Below are 19,045 nucleotides of genomic sequence, written 5' to 3'. Positions count from 1 at the left end.
ATAGCTGGACAGTCTTTGTTCGGACTTTTTAATGAACTTGCTTAATTTGTAGATGTGTAGGGGGGCGGGAACCATGGCAGGTAACAGCTGCAGCTCTTTGGCTTTTTTGGATGAAAATGAACCCATGGGAATCATAAGCATGAAAGAAAGGAAAGAGGGAATGTGCAACATGTAATGTTCAAAGTTGCTAAGGGGGGAAGAGGGAACAGGAGGAACCACTGCCCTGTTAAAAGCCTATCACTGTATTTGCAAACCCAAATTGTAGGGGATACCCTCTTATTTCTCAAAGCTTTTGTTCCATAAAATTATATTGAAGCTTTTTCATAATACAATACAATAAAAAACAAACTATTCTAAATGAAAACAAAAAGGAAAGAGAGAGACTTCCATGTTCCAGATCATGGTTTGAAGGCACATGATGCTGCAATCTTGCAGGAATTAAGCACAAATTAAGCTTGTGCAAAGAACCCTCTCCTCCTGTAATATCCAGAAACTGTTGATTGGCATGGCCTCATTGCTCCAACATCCATTTTGCTTAAAAAAAAAAAATCCTGCAATTTTTATTTTGTTTTATTTTTGCAAGTTCTCACCTAAAGTGCAAGTAAGTATTTTGAGCCACACTGAAATATGTTGCTTTGACTACCGCATTGATTGTAGGGTCAGCTTTAACACATCCCACTGAAATATTGGCACATTTTAAACAAAATGTCGCTGTTCCATCTCTTCATTACTTTGTCATTCCTGCTCCTTTCACCAGACAAGATGTTCCTGTCAAGCATCTTGGGTATTACGTTTAATTCCATTTTGAAGTTCTTCTGAACTAAGAAAAATTGAATTGTTTAAAATGAATGTTGGTCCTTTTTTCCTTTTAACGTGCTTGCATGTTGCTATTAGCATGGTAGCTTGCAAATAATATTTTGTGCGGCAATGTTACATGCTCCACATATTAGTCGTCTTCATCTCTGCAGCATTCCTTGAGAATCCCTTTGACCAATATGAGGGTGAAAATGAAATTCAGATAGTTTGTGTGATTGTTGTGCTCTGAAAACACGCCTTGGTTGATGTGTAGCCAAGCTGAGACTGTCTCCAGTGCAAGGTGCTGTCTGCCAGTCAGTGTGAGCAGTACTGAGCTGGGTTCTGCTCAATATAAGGCAGCTTCCTATGTTCTCCATTGAAACAAAACCATATTACACGTCTTCCATTCATATTAATAAGGTGTCACAGGTCTTTTATTGTTCTTTCCTGCACACTGCTTCTGTCCTTTGTAGAATGTGTGAACTGGGCTTTTGTGTGTATAAACTGAACTTTTATGGGAGCAGCCCGACAGAACCGCCAAGTTGTAATTGCAACCAAAGAGTTCAGAACCACAGCAAAACCATTGCATATTTAGTCATCTGTGTCCAGTGGGGATGAATGCAGAAAGAACCTCATTTGAATAAAGCAACATTTAAAGGCATTTTAAAAAGGCAAATAAGTATAAATAGCAGGTAAATGAAGTCACCGTCTTTTATGAAGCAAAAGGGGGAAAGCTTAGTTCTGTAATTTGGCTATTTTCATCTCTTTGTGAAAAGCATTTTCAGATCTTGGTTTCACCGATTCAGGGCATCACCTTTTACACGGCGACACACTTCTCTGTTATACACCATACAGCCCTTTTCAATTGAAACTGGTTAAATTACATGTTTGCTACAGCTCAGTGCTTAAATCAAAAGCATGGTCAGCATCACTGCTTCTGCTGTGTGGCTTTAAAGAAGGGGAAGCCCTGCAGCAAAGATAAAATCCTGCTCAGACACCATATTTACTGTACATTGCCTTGTGCTTTCTGTCTGCTCTGGCCTTTTCCTTGCTTCCTGTTTTAGTGTTTCTCGACAAAAGTTATGCTTGAAAACCGAGAAGAGCTCCTCATTGAACTATCATGGTGGCAGCATTTGCTTTTCACTCACTAGCTGTTAAGTAGGTGGTTACATAGCAAGTCCTCGCGTTTCTGAAGCTACAGCTATGTTCACCAGACCTGCGTAAAGCAGCACTGTAGACAAGCCCCCGCAACTGATCGTGGTCTGTGCAGCGAGTCATAGCCACACTCCTGACCAGGGGTGCCAACTTGTCCCCCGCATTGAGGGTGTGCGGCCAAGTGACGTGTCATGTGACACTGTCCGAGGGGGCAGGATGTGCAGAGGGCAATCTTTGCGCTTGCTCATTCCAGCTGCCGCCTGGCTCCTGGGCTGCCGGGCGGGAGCTGGGGCACACAGAGGGTGCCTGGCAGGGGGTGGCAGCCCCCTGCCCCATAATATGGGGGGAGTTGGTCCCCCTCTGCCCCCTATACCCGGCACACCTGCTCCTGACACCAGCATAGTTGTTGCTTACCTAGATGGGATGGGGGTGGGAATAAGGCTAATGAAAGTGAGACCATCCATCTGACACTACCGCCAGTGCATCCACATGCACCCACCACCTCAGCCCCATCCAGGTAAGCAGCAGCCATGCCAATGTCAAGAGGACAGTTCCTTCCCAGCACAAAACCTCTCCATTTTTAAAAGTCTCCATGGAAAAGGACAAATGGCTCAAGGGCAGTGGCAGTGGCAGAGATATTTAGGAAAGGAATTACTGTTAAGGTCAGACTACGTTTGATCTTATCGTCTAACCCAGTCCGTTCCCACCCACACTTTTACTCAAATTCAGCAGCAGGCAAAATCGCCAGTTTTCATGGGAAATAATAGAGTCAGAGTGCTTAGTCACCCAAGCCATATTTCATGTAAAACTCTCCCTAGGAGCTGTTGCTAGGCCAGCAAGTCCAACAGATGTGGCTGTCATGCTTAGAAAACACACCTGGGGTGATGTAAGGCAGTGGCGAGAACAGGCAGAGCTTCTGAACCTTCTACCATCCCACTCCTTTGTAGGTCTGAAAACAGTGTGTGCGATAGAAAGGGGGCAGGGAGAGAGATTTTGGATCAGGAAAGCTGTTCAGGGAAAATCAGTTGAGCACCACATCCATGATTGTGTAAGCAAATAGACCGCCACCCCTCCCATTCTGCACGCCTGCATTATTTGACTAAATGAAAAAGTGTTGGGAGATCTTCATCATCTCCAGTTCAGCCCAAAGCCTGACATTGGAGGCTTCCAGGGCTACGAAATGAACAACTAAATTTCAGGGTATGTGCAGGAGGTTGTCTTCAAAGGAGCCTCCTGGAAAAACGAAAGTGTTTTGACTCAGTGTTCTTTGTGTTTTACAAACATCACAAAATAAAGAAACTTGCCATAATGTGCAGAATATACTGATGTAAACTAATGCTTAAAATTCTCATTTGCATTTTAGCCAGAAATATTATTATTTATGTTTTTGGATTATGCTACAGCCAAAAGCTAAGTTTAATATATGAATGCTTTTCTGTTTCAGTTCCCCTTTTAAGTTTCACCTTCAAAACAGATTTGGGTTTATGTATGGTTGACATAGCCCATTGCTGGTTTTTAGGAGTATGTGGCTTGTTTGTTTTTAATAAACCTCAAAAGCTTCATGAGTATCTTGATTTTGGGGGTTTATCTGTCTGTCTCTCTGTTTGCTAGTTTTAACTGCATTGTTGCTGTTGTTTTTAGCCTGGCGTATGCCATTGCAGGATTCCTCTAATGGCAATTTGGATGAATTTTACCAAATGTACATATCACAAAGTGCTCTGTTGGGAATTGCTCCTCGTTACTCGTCTTTGCTATAAAATGTGATGTGTTGTTCATTGCATTGATAAGGGGCAAAATGTCTGTTTTGTGTTCATTTTGATTGTTGAGCTATGCCTATCTTTCAGATAATCAGTGCGGTTGTCGCACAAAACATCGGGAACAGATTAAATTGTTTGATAATATACAAAGTTACCATCAGAAGGAAAGGAGCAATGACTCCATGAATCTCTTTGATGCTGATCGCAAGGTGGGGGGTGGGACTTCCTTTCTGGTTAGGGACACACACACCCCTTACAAAAAGGTAATTGTATCTTGTGGTCAAATAACAGCCTATCCTAATGGGAAAATTCTGTATATCATGGAGATCAGGAATTTCTGAGGATTAGCATTTCCAGGCCTAGGGATCCTTCAGTGAATCCTGCGTTTCTGCTGGGTCAGATTATTATTCCAAACCCATCTTACACCTCATTCCGTTTCATTTATTCTCAGGGTGAAATTGCAGTCCCCACTGGTAGACATCATTTTTCAGTTGCAGCTATTTTATTCCCCAGGAATGCCCTGGAATGGCACAACTAAGGTGTTGGGGGTGGAGATGGCAGGCAGCAATGGGACTCCCTTGCAATCATTTACATTAAAAAGAGAGAATTCTCCCTGCTACTCCTGGTGGCTAGCCTGCTTCCAGCAACCCCCTTTAAAAAATAATCATCCACTCTCCCCCCCCCCCCCGTGCGCTAAGAAATCAATCTTTTGGCAGCCCATTTTCATGCACACACAAACCCAAATTCCAGCCAACAACTGTTCTCCGTCAAGAGCTTTCAGCTCAGCATTATCTACAACTGTAAACCAGGTGTGCAGAAAGCTCTGTCTTCATCACTTGCAGATAATGACAATACATTTCATTTTTCAAGACATTGTAAAGAGGAACACTTTGAGTTTCCTTTCATACTCCGCAGTATGTGAATTATCACAACCATTCCTGAGTTGTGCCTGCTCAGCGGGGTGAAGCCAGTTCATTGGGACATTTAGGCCTATTCTCCGCCATTTGACTGATGGGTTTGGTTTTCTTCTTTGTCTCCTTACAGAATTTTGCTTTCAATGACGACTTCAGTCCCAGCAGCACCAGTTCAGCTGATCTGAGCGGCTTAGGGACAGAACCGAAAACCCCAGGATTTTCACACTCCATAGCACTGTCATCTGATGAGGTATCCGTAGTAGGAAATAACTCCTGTGCTCCCTGTGGATTAGTTAATAGGCTAACAGCTCTTGGCTGAATTTAACTTTGCTGGGAAAATACTTTTTATGACTGCAGCTCACAATCAGAAACGCCACAGGATGTGTCTGTTGGTGGACTTGGAACAAAAAGTTCGGTGCACTCCTCAGAAATGTACAGGAAACAATGCCATTTGTTACGGCCTAATGCATTTTGAGTCAAAGACTAAATGTGAAAACTGCTTAGGACATCATATATCCTATAAAATCAAAGCCCTGTACATAAATTCAAGGCACAATACTTAGTGTTAGTGCTGTCCTTTAAAGCCCCAAACAGCCTTGACCCTGTATACCTGAAGGAGCGTCTCCACCCCCATCATTCAGCCCGGACACTGAGGTCCAGCTCCGAGGGCCTTCTGGCAGTTCCCTCACTGCAAGAAATGAAGCTACAGGGAACAAGGCAGAGGGCCTTCTCAGCAGTGTGCCTACCCTGTGGAATGCCCTCCCATCAGATGTCATAACTATGCAACTGAAGGCAGCCCTGTGTAGGGAAGTTTTTTAAGACTGATGTTTTATTATGTTTTTATATGTGTTGGAAGCCACCCAGAGTGGCTGAGGCAACCTAGTCACATGGGTGGGGTACTACTACTACTACTACTAATATACTAATATTAATAAGGCAGAAATCCAACCAACTATATGAAATTGCAACTACATAAATGTAATCACACAGGGTTGTATGAAATGCAAGATCCATTGGAATTTTTTTTTAAAAAATGGCTAATTTGGGGCCATTAATTTCAGTGGATCTACTGTAAATAAAATTTAGTTGGATCATATACACAGTCGTACCTTGGATCCCAAACGCCTTGTGAATCAAATGTTTTGGCTCCCGAACACCACAAACCTGGAAGTGAGTGAGCTGATGTTAGAGCATCAGCTGCTGCAAGCCAAGTACAATTGAGCCTTTTAGTGGGAAGCATGTTCAGCTGGGTGTTAAAAGGCAATCACTTTTCCTGCCTCTTCCATGCCCCATACATACTCTAAATCATATGGATATTGGGCTAACCTGTGGGTGGCTTCCTACTCCCAAGGATGGTTCAGGTTAGGAGTTATAGCCAGGCGCAATCAAGACCTCCAAGGTTAAATAGCACTGACCCCGTATGGTAACTTGTAACTTCTTGCCCTATTAACTCATGGGTTGGGGGAAATTCCAGATCTGTTGATCCCAGCAAAGGTATATAACTATAGGTCAGTTGAAGATTTCAGCCACTAGAACCATCATGGCATCTCCCTCCTATGCTAAACAAATGTTCAGGCAAATCTGAACTAACTAATACTAGCTCAATTATATCTTAGAAAAAGACACATTTCTGTTAAATAGGGATTGTTGCCACGTCCTCAGCCAGTTCCCAGTGATCCCCTATTTATTTGAACAGTTGCACACCTTCTGTATATCATAATGTGTTCTTTCCCATTTTCTTTATTGCTGACTCAGAGCTTGGATATGATTGATGACGAGGTGAGAATAATAATGAGACATTTTGGAGAGGGTTGTACTAGGAGGTATATAGGCATTTCTTTTCTTTCCCTTTGGTACATTTGCTTTTGGGTAGCAGATTACGGGATCAAAGTGCATGCCTGCCTCTCTTCCCTCACCCTCAAATCCTCCCACCACAATGCTAATACTTTGAAAACTCACTCTATTGTGTCGGGGCACAGTTTTAAAAGGCACAGTTAGATCCTGGGACAGGAAGGCCTGATTTTCATGTCTGGATTGGCAGTAAGTATGGACCAGAAAACAGGAAATTGCTTTTTCGCACAACCTAAAATTAATGCGTGGAATTGGCTGCCATGAGATGGAGGAGTGATGGCCACTAGAGGGAAGGAGAGGATTTTACCTTTATATTCCACCTTTCCTTCAGGAAACTCAAGCTGGCACACATAGTTCTCTCCCTCCCCATTTTATACTCAACAGCAACCCTGTGAGATAGGTTAGGCTGAGAGACTGTGACTGGCCCAGTGAGTGTCATGACTGAGTCGGGATTTGAACCCTGGTCTCCCAGGACACAGTCCAACACTCTAACCTCTACAGCACATTGGTTTATGCAAGGTTGTGGGGGGTAGAGTCTTATCAGTGGCTGCAAGCAATGACAGCTATATGCCACCTTCAGGTTCAGAGGCGGTGTGCCATGGAATACATTGGGTGATGAATATTACCTTCATGCCCGGCCTTTGGACTTGCCAGTGGCACCATGTCGGCCACTGTAGGAAACTGGATGCTAAACTAAATGAGTCTTTGGTTTAACCCAGCATAATAGTTCTTGCTTTGCGATTCATATTTGCATGGTTCCCTGGTCACTGTCTCATCTGAAGGGAAGCTGCCATTCTCAGATGTATGCAGTCCAACAGAGGAACTCTCATGACTGACCGGTGCTACTGACTTATGCAATGTGGTGCTTTATTGGAATGTGCCCTCTCATGGCAACAGTTGGTATGTGCCACTTCTGGATGAGCTCCCTGGTATGGTAAATACCATCTCCCACCATGAGAAGGCCACATTCAAATGAAATCTTTGCCCTGCCACTTTTACTTGTCTTAAATCAGCACGTATCACTTTGAGATGAAAGTAAAACAATAGTTGGTCCTTCCAGTACCAAAGGGGGCTTTTCCAGATGCTTGGGTTGTTCTCCAGGCAGTGTGAAGCCACGGAAACATAGGCCAGGAGAACCCACTCACTTCGTCAGACAACAGTTTATCATCCCTATGTATTTCCACAGCCCCACTTCATTTTTTAATAGTTAGTATCTGTCGCACTAGATGGGCTTTTTGAAGTATGTGGACTCCCAACAAGCCAGTTTTGGTGGTCTTGCATATCGATAGGCACATCGGGTATTTGAGTACCATCAGAAAGTGTGCCACTATGATGCCTCTCTCATGAAACGATGATGCCACCTTCACACACCTGATCTTTGAAATATGCTCATTACAGATCCTTGATGATGGACAGTCTCCCAAGCACAGCCAGTCCCCAAATCGCGCCTTTCAGGAATGGAGCGTGCAACAGGTTACCAACTGGCTAATGAGCCTGAATCTAGAACAGTATGTCCCTGAGTTCACTGCCCAAAATATAAACGGAGAGCGTCTCGTTCAGCTGGATGGCAGTAAGCTTAAGGTAATTGCCTCTCACTGTGGCAAACAAGATTCAGAATTCTGTTTGTGCCCAAGGGATCTGTTAGTGGGAAATACTTGTCTTGGATGCCAAAAAATAAAATAAAAATATTCTTACTACTAACAAAGCCCACACTAGCAAGTAACAAATAATGGAAGCGGTGCAAGTTGCTGGAGATTTTGATTATGCTGCTGATATAATAACAGTTGGAACCCTGAATACATCATTATCTCTGAAAATAAAGCCCTGGGTGCACTGTTAATGGGCAGTTTTCAATGTACCAAGCTTAATTTATTCTATATACCAAAAGTGTTCTTTTTTTCTTAACTTGAAAAAGGACAGTGCTAGAGCACAAACAAAATGGCCTACATGGCATGGGGTATTGCATCTTTGGCCAAATTATTAGAGACTTTGGTTGTATCACATTTCACCTTGTGCCATGCTGACTAGGTAACTGCCACACACACACACACACACACACACACACACACACACACACACACAAAGGTGAGTTCCATTTTCCATAAAAATAAATAGGCAGACCTATTTATAGGCAGCTTCTGGGGCCCAGCAGGGCTCATCAGTGCCAGCACTTGCCCTGGGCCCTTCACATTGGGCAGTTGAATCTGTGAGCCTCATCTTTAGTTTCCCACAATGCCCTGTAGTCGGGCACCCCCAAGGCACTGTGGGAAATGAAAAACGATGGCTCCCAGCTAACCCTTGGAATGCTGCCATCAACACCACTCTCAGGCAAGCTCAGGGGGACACATCAACATAAAAGAGGGCCCTAACCCATTTTGGCTAGGGCTCTCTTAAGTCTGTGGCCACCCCTGAAGGTATAGATATACATATACACACATTCATTCGCTCCCCATGCAGCAGCATCAAAAGGCACTTGTAGATGTCAGCTTACCCACTACAACTGGAACCATACCTGGAAGCAAATCAAGAAGTAGCTCATTAAACACGTTCTTGCTGGGCTTTGCAGCAGCTATTTGCGAGGGAGATGTCGTCGTTGTTATTCCCCCTCATGCTGATCCTGCTAGTATTTTTGGAAAAGCATTGATCAGCCTAAGGGATCGCTTCTGGCAACATCTGGCTTTTAGGCACCTGGAACCCTCACTTGGCAGGCCGTCACTCCAGGACAGCACAGTCGCAGTGGGAAAAGCAAGCGTTCAAAATGCACCTTTCATGGCCCGTACCCATTAGGCAAGAGCAGCTCACACATGCAGGACTAATTTAAACCAGTATTGCTGATGAGTAACTACTGGGAGGTTTTGTACAGGGACTGGTGCTCAGTTCAGGATATGCAAGGCTATAAGCAAAGGCAACGGGGGCTGCATTTATGGATACCGTTGCATTAATACTGTGGACTGAGGAAGCTTGCATGCAATCAAACATTGCACTAGTCCCTTTTTGTACGGAAGGCAGAAGACACTGGTGTGAGTTAGCTATCCCTCTTTTTGTCGAATGCGGGTGTCAAGCTGTGAAAGAGCACTGGGTTCTTCTCCACCCAACTTAAATGTTTAGAAGGTGCTACAAATTAAACCGTTGCTCTCTTTCTTTCCTTGCTCTTAGGCCCTTGGCATGACATCTTCCCAAGACAGAGCTGTCATTAAAAAGAAAATTAAAGAAATGAGAGTGTCTATAGAGAAAGCTCGCAAAGCTCAAGAGAAGATGGAGAAGCAAAGGGAAAAACTGAGGAAGAAAGAAAAAGAGCAGTTTCAGAGGAAGCCCCGGAAGCCGGAGAAGCGCTCGCCAGATCCAACAGAGGGAGCTAATGAGCAGTGATGAATAAGAGTTGATGATTATTCTATTAGGAACCGGGGAAGAGGCTTTCAGGGAAGAAACTCAAAAAGCGAGTCTTGTTTTCCTTCCCTACCTCCTTGTCTTCATTACACAGAGCTCTGTACTCATATCGGAGGCTTTAACTAGAATAAATAGGGGAAATGAACACTGTGTAGCTACACTTTCCTGCAGTTGGTGGACACGCTGGTACTTTTGGCCTACTCGGCCGGCCGCAAGCCCTGACTGCACTTTGCATTTTCTCATAACTGGGCTGGCGAACCAAGTCTGGGCCAGCATTCAGAGCCTTTCCCTTTCCCCATCCCCACTCCATCCTTTGCATTGTGCTGGTTGTGTCTGGCCCCTTCCGTAAATTGGCATAGGACACGGTAGGCTGCAGCTTGCTGTACTGTAAACTTGAAGATTGCCTCCAGAAACGGGCATCGCTTGAGAAGCTTTCACTGGACCTGTGAAAGGGAGCAAACTGGAATCGACTGTGTATCAGTTATCCTTTCTTTTCACGGGAACAGCCGCCCCGCTTTGACACCTCAGTCCCCCAATTCTCTGAAGCGGGGCTCTGTTTGCAGCGATGCTCAGAGGTGATGCTGGCTTCATCCCTGCAGCCATGGTTTCAAGACTTGAAACAATACAGTGGAGATGACAGGCAGCAGAGTCTGTCTCATCAGAGAGGGAGGCAATCCTTTATTTTATTTCCCCCCCTTTCCCTTGTGAACTCCACAGCAGTTTAGCTCACGAAGGAAGCAGGGCCTTAACTTGCTAATATGAGAGCAGAGAGTAACATTTACCCTCTTAGCATGCGGGTGAGGCTAGGTTTCTAATACTAGGTTGGGCTTGTGCTTTGGAACTTTGGAATACAGTTTTCCCTTTGTTTTCCTCGGGGTCAAGGGGGGGGGGTGTCCCTAGCTACTCTTTCCTGTAGCATGAGATTCCTTTTTTCAACTGATAGTGGACGGGAAACTCTTGTTTCTTTTCTAAGGAATATGCCCCACCCATTTTCAGCACAGAGTGGGGGGCTGATGAGGAGCAAGGGGTGGATGGGAGCAAGTATGAGACTGGCTGGTTGCAGACCTGGGATTTGACCTGCTGAAATTGACCTGCAGAATGAACCCTAGTTAAGGCTAAAATGTGTACTTAAAGAGAGAGAGATGCCAATTAAGACAATGTGAGTTTCAAAATTAAATACTGTCCCGTTAGTAGAATGATGCAGCAGAGAAGAAAGCGAAAAGGAATCCCAGTATTTGCAATTGAGACTTTTCAGTAAACGCTGGACAATAGCCTCATTTCCCTTTTGGAGCATTGCACAAATGCAGAGGGTCTGATTCCAGCCACCTGTTCTGTGGTTAATTCATTTTTGGTTAGCTCTTGGTGCTGCCTATCACAGAACTAGGGACTAAGATTCAACAGGCAGAAAACTGGGCTCAAATGATGAATGCGATTAAAAGGATTCTGTTAATCATTTATATCATTTTAGCAGCCAGATTTACTTTAAAGCCTACCTGGGCTTCTCACTGGAGTGCTGCTAGCAAGTCCCATCCAGTGCAGGAGGTCACATTGTCATTTCAGCCAGGATAGTCTCCCCCCTCCCCCATTTTTTTCCCTTTTGTACATGCGTCGCTGCATGTGGCTCATCTCTCTGATGGCTTTCTGCATCCCCACAAGCCCAGTGCAGTTTTTTTCATGTTTCCGATTCAACATTTGAACTGAAAATCTGCAGCTAGAATAACAAATATCTGCAGTCAAGGACACTGTTTTAGATATATTGATGCTTTGGGGAGGTCAGCACACCTCTGGAAAGAGGGCATATTTTTCAGCACTGGAAAAAAAATGCTTCTCCTCAAGACACAAATTCAACAGAAAACTCAGATGGAAATCTGGTCAGACTAGTGTTTTTTGGTTTATTTTAAGAGGTTAAAAGGTTTTGTTTAGATAAACAAGATTATCTGGGAGAAACTGGAGATGTACTATTTTTAGCTATGAATGCATTAAGGTTAAATGCATTAGATGCTCATTTTCTCTTTTAAGTTATGTTTACATGCTTGTAATTTAAACTGGATGTATATACTAGTAACATCTATGAGCACATTCCTCTGCTTTACATTATTTATATCCTCTCTTTTGTTTTTCTAAGATCCCTGGGGGACTATATTGCGTTGTATATTGATTTTTTGCATCCCTGCTGTTTAGGACCATGTAAATTGGGTTTTATCGCCACAGATAACGACTTTTGATTTATATCCTGTAATTGTTCTCTTTCTTTGTTTATTGCTTGGTGGCAATTTGGGAGTCGAGCACTGAATTTTAATCTGATTTTTTTAAAGAAAAAATGTGAAAGTGGTCAAAATGTAAAAGAAAAAAGACATTCCTAAATAACTACAGTTAAGAAAGAAATGCATAAAATGCAAATGGGGGGAGCATATTTGAAGCAGAACAGAGGAAGCAAGGGGACAGAGTTCTCCTCTTCATGGACACGAGGCTGTTTTTACTTGCTCCTCTCTGCTCCTCCTCCTGCTCCTCTTCTAAACATTTTTGAAATGTTCCTAAAAGTGTTTCCAATCTTTTATTTAAAACGAGACCAGAAGGGTATTTCCGATGTCATAGGAGTAGCGGTCCTGGAGTGAACGTTGCTGGGGCTTGTTTCTCAACAGTTGTCAGTGCGGCAACCGCAGCTTCTTCCTCTCCTTGCCTTTCAAATGGTAGGAGAAGATGCGCTGTGCAGACCTTGCCCTTTGCCACACGCCTACGGAAGACACAGCCAGCCAACATGGACCTCAGCTGCCTGGGCTTCCCTTGTTTGCAGCCAAAGTGAGATGGTCCATTCAGTATACTGGAACTGGAAAATGGAGCACTTCTTCCTCCCTTCGTTATTAGCTCAGATTTTGCCAATCCCGAGCATCCCCCAGACCTGTAATAAAAGTACACTGATCTCTGGAGCATACCCCCCAGAGCAGGGTGGGGTGGGAGTGTTGCACCGACATTCAGCCGTGTTTGCCCCCAAAGTGTGGGCTCCACCTGAGCTCCTTCTCTTGCTCGTTCCATTAGACAGGGCTCAGCACAACAATTCAGCAGCTTCCCACCTGCTTCATAACCGCCAAGGCAGGCTGCTACATATTTTGGTTATAAGCACTTCCACAATTTGCATTCTCCAATAGGGTGGTGGTGTTAGCAGCCGGCAAAGTTAGGTGCTTAACGAAGTTCCATGCAAACTAAAGATTCCAACGCAGGAACAAGAGTTTGGGCAGTGCAGGGGGGGGGGGTCTGCAGGGGCAGGACCCACTCAGTTCATGCAGACAGAACCTGATAAAAAAAACTGCTCCACAGAGTTCCCAACCACTGCCTGGCCCCCTCCTGTGTTGTTTGGGTTACCCGCTTGCAGTCTGGGAAGAGGAAAGGCCCCTACAGAATATGTGGGAAATGAGGTAGCCTAAGGGCTTCATCCTGCCTGAAGTAGCTGGTGAAGCCATCGCCTGTCACATTGTTCCTGCACACCGGAGCCTTCATATCCGTGTGCATATATACCTCTGGGGCATAAGCATTGCTGGCCTGCACACATGCAGAAGGATCCCCCTTGGTGCAAAATCTGTGATGGTTGGGCGGTAAGTCACTTAAGAAGAGAGAAAAGTACCTCCCACTACTTTTCCTTTCATTGCACTAGTCTCGCATTTGGTTAAACAGGACTGTGAGACTAAAGACCCAAAGAGAGAAACGGGGGGGTCGCTACATAGTGTCTAGTTGTATGAAACTTTGCACAGTTTGATGACCTACGCGTTGAGAAAAAGCTCTTAAAAACAGGGTATGTAAGTTTTAGAAGGTCTTTCTTGAGTATAGAAAAGGGATCAGAGGTGACAATGGGTGATTATCGTTTTGTTGCCATCGGGAGATTGCCCTTCCCTCTCTGCCTTCAGTGATAACATTCTTTTTTCTCTCTTAATTAATGCTTAGGATTCCTTTCTGCATTGCACTTGCAAGATGTTACCCAGCTCCTTGAAAGTCTCTCCCCTGCAGAAACATGATTTGTATGAATGCTTAACACCAAATGACCACCAAGTCAGGCACGTAAACTGAGAGCCCTTTCCGGAACTTTGTCAGATATAATTTAGAATTAGTGCCATTTATTTAACATTCAGACCAATATGTTTTCTGATATAGGAATAAATCCTCTTGGTTTCTCTTATTTATAACCATAGAAACAGTACTTAAACTGTGCCTCAGCAGGAGAAAGTGTGGATTTGTTTCTCTCTTCCTAAGTACAGAAAAACAACAACCCATCAGCAAACTTGTTTCTTTGCGAAGGATGCTGGAAAGAAGAAAAAGAGATGTTTTCTCAAGACTGTGTTCATTTGCGTAGTTTGGAAGTTTCTACTCATTTAAGAAAATTTGTACGTAAACAGAAGGTATAGAGTTGATTTTGGACTTATTTTTCATTAAATCAAAATAATGAAAGATATTCAGCAAAACTGGAAGGTTTTCAGAGGTGAACTGTTTTGAAAACAGACCCGTGTGTGCCCATTTTTGCACACAAATATATGTGGCTCCGGAAGTTGGGCATGGAGCCTGAAACATATAGACAGCCCACAAGAGGGTGCTAGTCAAGCAGACCCCAAGGAAAATGACTCTTCGCCACAAGGCAGGAAAGAATTTGACTCTGGGCCCAACCTCTTGCATGTTGAGCAAGTGGAATGGTTATCCATTAAAACATTTTATAGTTGAGGGACCACAAGATTTTAAACAGGACGTTTTCTTAAAGCTTCTATTTCCCAGTGTTTTCTCTGGATGTCTTTATGCATGTTGTTCTTTTGGCAGAGTCAATTTAGTAGAGATTTGCTATTAAGAAGAAATCACTTCTTTTGGATATTTTGTAAACTGTATGCTTGAATTCTATTGGAAAAGTTTGAGTAGTTTTTCGCAGAGTGGGATTGTGACTTGGCCAATCAACACTTGCAATTGTCGAGTCATTCGCATATTTCACAGTCCCTTTGGGTCGATGGTCTCTCCTCCTTCCCCTTTATTCCCATTGCATTCCTCCGACACTGGAAAGATGGCGATTTATGCCGCTATTGACCTGGGCACAAACAGAGTCATTCTCATAACAGGAAAAAGCAAAGTCGACCTTTGTAGGTTTTGAGTATAAGGTGCATGCATCTTATTTAGAATGTGAAGTTCTTCTTCTGCAAATAGTGGTTGCTTCTTTCATCTGGATGTTTGTGATGCACCACACCTCTCCACTTAATTTAGTGCACTTCAAATAGCCCTTTTTCTTAGTATCCTCATAACGCTGTGAAGGCAACATCAGAGGATGCAGAGGACGAGGTGGACACGGATGCTGCATCTCCCCCTCCTGGAAGCTGGAGCACTTTTCTCATGGAGTTACAGAATGGTCTCCAGCTATTGACTGAGGCCAGGGATGGGGAAGCCTTCCAGTTACTGAACTACAACTCCCATCATCCCTGACCACTGGATACACTGACTGGGGTTGATGGAAGTTGCATCTGGAGGGCCACAGGTTTTCCACCGCTGACTCAGACCTCTGATTTTATCTTCACAGTGCAGGAAGGAGCTCCCACACCCTACAGGGAAACGTTCACACACTCTTCCTTGCACAACTACCAGTGAAACAAATGGCTTGAAGCAGCGGTGCTCAGTGAACGAGCCTTTGGTTGTCAAAAAGAAGTCCTCTTTTATTTCAGAAGGCTGGGGTTAGCTTTGAATGGACATTGATGGAGCCTTGAGCTTATTGTAAACACCCCTAGCTGCACAGGGCCACAGCTAGCTAGGAAAAGGATAACTCAGAACTACTGAAGTAGACTCCAGAAGAAGAGCAAAACCAATTTAAAATGCCAGCAAAACCTCTAAATGGCAATGACCCCAGGAAAAACTTGCCCAACCAGAAATATTTTCATTGCCAGTTTGTCACTTTAGCTCCTGCTTTTGTAAGGAGTTTTGCATTCATAACTGCAATACAAACCAGTGTTGGCTTAGCTAGTGTTGCATCTGGCTAAAACAAGACAGCCCAAAGCCACCCTCGAGAAGTGCACTGTGTGACCCCATTGCTTTGAAACAGAGTGTTGGCTTGTCAGTCAAAGGGGAGGGGGAGGGGGAACTGTGTGTTGGGGAGGTGTTAATGTATGAATTGCATGTTATCCTGGTATTTTAGTTCATTTTTTAGTTTTGTACATCTAGGTGTCAAATCATCTGCATGGAAGATGCTGCTGCAATGCCCTGTCTGAGTTTGTATGCTTGTGCTTTCTTAATTTGTCCTTCTTTTTCAAAAGATTTAACTTCCCAGGAAAAACAACGTCTCTCTACGTTTAGTTACTTGGAGGCATTAAGATAAAAATAATAACAAACAAAAAAAATCCAGTTGCCCTTCGTATTCTTACAGATTCTTTTTTTAAAAGAAAAAACTGTGATTAATTTGTTAGTGTATATAAACTTATTGCCAATGAGTATTGTTGTTAGACAACGAATGCAATAAATGAAATACTGAAACTCCTCGGTGGAATTGCGTTTTGTCCTCGCCAGCTCACTGCAGCTCTGGGGAAGGCTAGGCCCACAAGCATGGTGAAATTTGCATGCAGCAAAGAGGGAAAGGCAACCCGAGTTCTGTCTTGGAAAGCACCCTGGGCCTCTTAGCATTAACCCTTAGCTGGCAGTAGAGCATGATATACTTAATTTCAGGGTTGTGGGTTCAAAACCCACATTGGGCAAAAGAATTTCTGCATTGGAGGGGGCTGGACAAGTTGACCCTCACGGTCAGCCTTCCAAACTACAATTCTATGAAATGAGTTCTACATCTGAGCCTCTGACCTTATGCAGGATTACACCCATGGAGAGGAAGAGGCCTCTGCTTTCACCTCAGACTCTTTGGAGTACTCAGAAGTTGACAAGTACATTTTGCTGGGGTTGAAAATTCCCACAGCTGCATAATAGTTTTCCTTCAAACGGGAAAGCTTTTCACAAATTTGGAAAAAGGCACAAGGCTTAGGACTTCCTCAGTGGCATGAATGTTGTGCCTCTATGCGCTGTATCTGAGGCACTCAGCCAAATAAGTACCTAGGAAGGGCACAAAGCTCTTGAGAACAAGCCTCCTTAAAACCAGATTCTTCAGCTGCCTTGACCAACCGACTCAAACCTGACTTTACAGTCCCTCACCTCAACTAAAAGATAGCAGCCTTGGCTCTAAATTTAGAATTTAATATTGCACTTACTTACCGGGCAACTTTAAACCAATTTCAAAGTAGCTGGGCAACAAATGTTCTTTTGGTCTGCCAAACAACCCCCATGCCTTATAAGCAAAACTGCCTCAGGGAAGCTTGGCTGAAATCAACCCTGCCCAGCTGACTTAAAAGCTTAGCATGAAAGTAAAAAAGCAAGGCTGCAGCAAATGCCTGAAGTGCCCTTCCAGCAAGACCAGAAGGTTTGAGGTAGGATTAAAGTGTTTGCATAGGCAGCTCCCACTACCCACACGCTCGCTATCCTAAAATCCGCTTATATGCATGTAAAGAATTATGCCAAAACCTTGCTATGTGCTCCACAGATCCAGACAGCCAACTTCCTTTGTTTGCGCTTTGCTGGTCAGTGGCAGCCATTTTCTAGTGGAAACCATGGAGAGAGTGGGAGAGCAAGATCAGACAAATCAGTAAGCAGGATAGATCGGACAAATTGACCAACCCCCCTTGGCTGCAGCCATTTCAAGAAGAAACCATGAAGAGGGGCAGGGGGAAGAAATCAGACAAATCCCACATTAGAAGTATTTCCATATGAAGTAGTGGAAATCATGGATTCATTATCCAAATGCTTGCCTAACAACGAGTTTCCACAGAACGCATTGTGTTTGGTAAGCAAAACCTGTGTGTACTTTCATTGTCCGCTAATCCTGTCAACGCTTAAAAGTTTAAACTGGTTCTGTTGTCCTAGTTCCCTTAGAAATCCTGCTGGTTATAAGACTACGAAGGTGTTGACAAAGTGGCAAAGTTTCTTTCGGAAGTCAAAAGAAACAAAGATCATCAAACTCAAGACAAAACAAAATGACCGCCTCAGTTTCTCTCTTTTGTGGTTGGCTGTATTTTGTTCTGAAATTGTTCTATGGATCTTTGGACCACAATAAATATTTATTAGTTGGGGCAGTTGGACAGGCATTCTGTTTTGTTTCCAAATGCCTTGAAACTATCTCCCATCCTTAGAGCGTTACAGACAAAGACGCACTCAGGAACACATTTGAGTGTGTATTTTGATGCAATTGATCACATATAACTAGAGCTAAATCGGGGTGAAGATACAGCACTGGTGGGCAGTAAAAGCACCAGCATAAGGCAAGATGGATAATATCAACTAGTTGCCTAGAGAATGTGGGTGCATTTTCCCTTTCCTTTCCATTCTGACTAAGGGCACTCTGACAGCTTTCTTTGCTCTCCATACTATATGGCCAACTTTAATTGGCCAGTACATGATGCTATGACATCCTCATTTCTCTATGTGACCCCCAATCAGCCGAAATACCATAGGGAACAGGTATTCCAAAGTTTTCATTTAAAAATGGCACTGAAGCAGCAGCAAATCAAGCAAGCAACGACTGAGGAGAGGCAGGAAAATCTCACAAAAGGAACAGCAGGGAAGGAAGTTGTGAAGACCTTTTGCCCCCTCCCCACATTATCAAATCTCCCAGCAAAGACTGAAGCCGATCAAAATTCAGTACCACTAAGAAGAGGCAATTACAGCTGCACTTCAGAATATGTAACCACTTCATCAGTTCGGTTGAAAGCTGCCCAAATGACAAGGGAAGACTCCGTCAAAACTCAGGAAAGGAGGCACTGTCTTAATATCTCCAAACGTTGCTCACAATGCCTCTCTGCAGTGAACCTTAACTCTTGATAGCTGTAGAAAATAGCTACAGAAAGGCCAGCAATGAAGACAACTCACTAGTAGATACAATCAAAATAAATAAATAAATAAATAAATATTTTAAAAAATTGTCCAGTAGCATCTTAGAGAACTAAGTTTGTTCGGGGTATAAGCTTTCGTATGCGTGCACACTTCATCAGTATCTGAAGCTTATACCCCGAACAAACTTAGTTGGCCTCTAAGGTGCTACTGGACAAATTTTTTAAATTATTTATTTATTTTGATTGCATCAGACCAACATGGCCACCTACCTGAATAGTAGAAGCAGTAATTGGAAGACAACATTTTTAG

General features: G+C 43.6%; 1 protein-coding gene and 1 long non-coding RNA gene across 13 annotated transcripts in view; one reads left to right on the top strand and one right to left on the bottom strand.

Annotated features, from left to right (window-relative positions):
* PPP1R9A (protein phosphatase 1 regulatory subunit 9A) overlaps positions 1 to 10,004 on the top strand; it is a 148,518-nt gene extending 138,514 nt beyond the window's left edge. For 9 of the 12 annotated variants that reach the window (XM_081163070.1, XM_081163066.1, XM_081163074.1 and 6 more), the window contains 4 exons: positions 4,752 to 4,871; positions 6,377 to 6,400; positions 7,871 to 8,053; positions 9,629 to 10,004. In XM_081163070.1, coding sequence (XP_081019196.1) covers positions 4,752 to 4,871; positions 6,377 to 6,400; positions 7,871 to 8,053; positions 9,629 to 9,841 — 540 coding nt within the window. In that variant the 3' untranslated portion in view covers positions 9,842 to 10,004. The remainder of the gene's footprint in view (positions 1 to 4,751; positions 4,872 to 6,376; positions 6,401 to 7,870; positions 8,054 to 9,628) is intronic. The other 3 variants (XM_081163067.1, XM_081163065.1, XM_081163073.1) reach the window with 1 other exon arrangement.
* Positions 10,005 to 14,837: 4,833 nt separating this feature from the next.
* LOC308569339 lies at positions 14,838 to 18,855 on the bottom strand. The gene is made up of 2 exons (XR_014000674.1): positions 16,494 to 18,855; positions 14,838 to 16,460 (listed from the first exon to the last, which is right to left on the bottom strand). It is a non-coding gene; the product is annotated as an uncharacterized lncRNA (long non-coding RNA).
* Positions 18,856 to 19,045: the final 190 nt, after the last annotated feature.

The sequence above is a fragment of the Podarcis bocagei genome (genome assembly GCF_964188305.1).
Source record: "Podarcis bocagei genome assembly, chromosome: 12".
Taxonomy (NCBI): Eukaryota; Metazoa; Chordata; class Lepidosauria; order Squamata; family Lacertidae; genus Podarcis; species Podarcis bocagei.
Note: the sequence above shows the minus strand (reverse complement) of the source record. Positions and strands in the feature narration are given on the sequence as shown.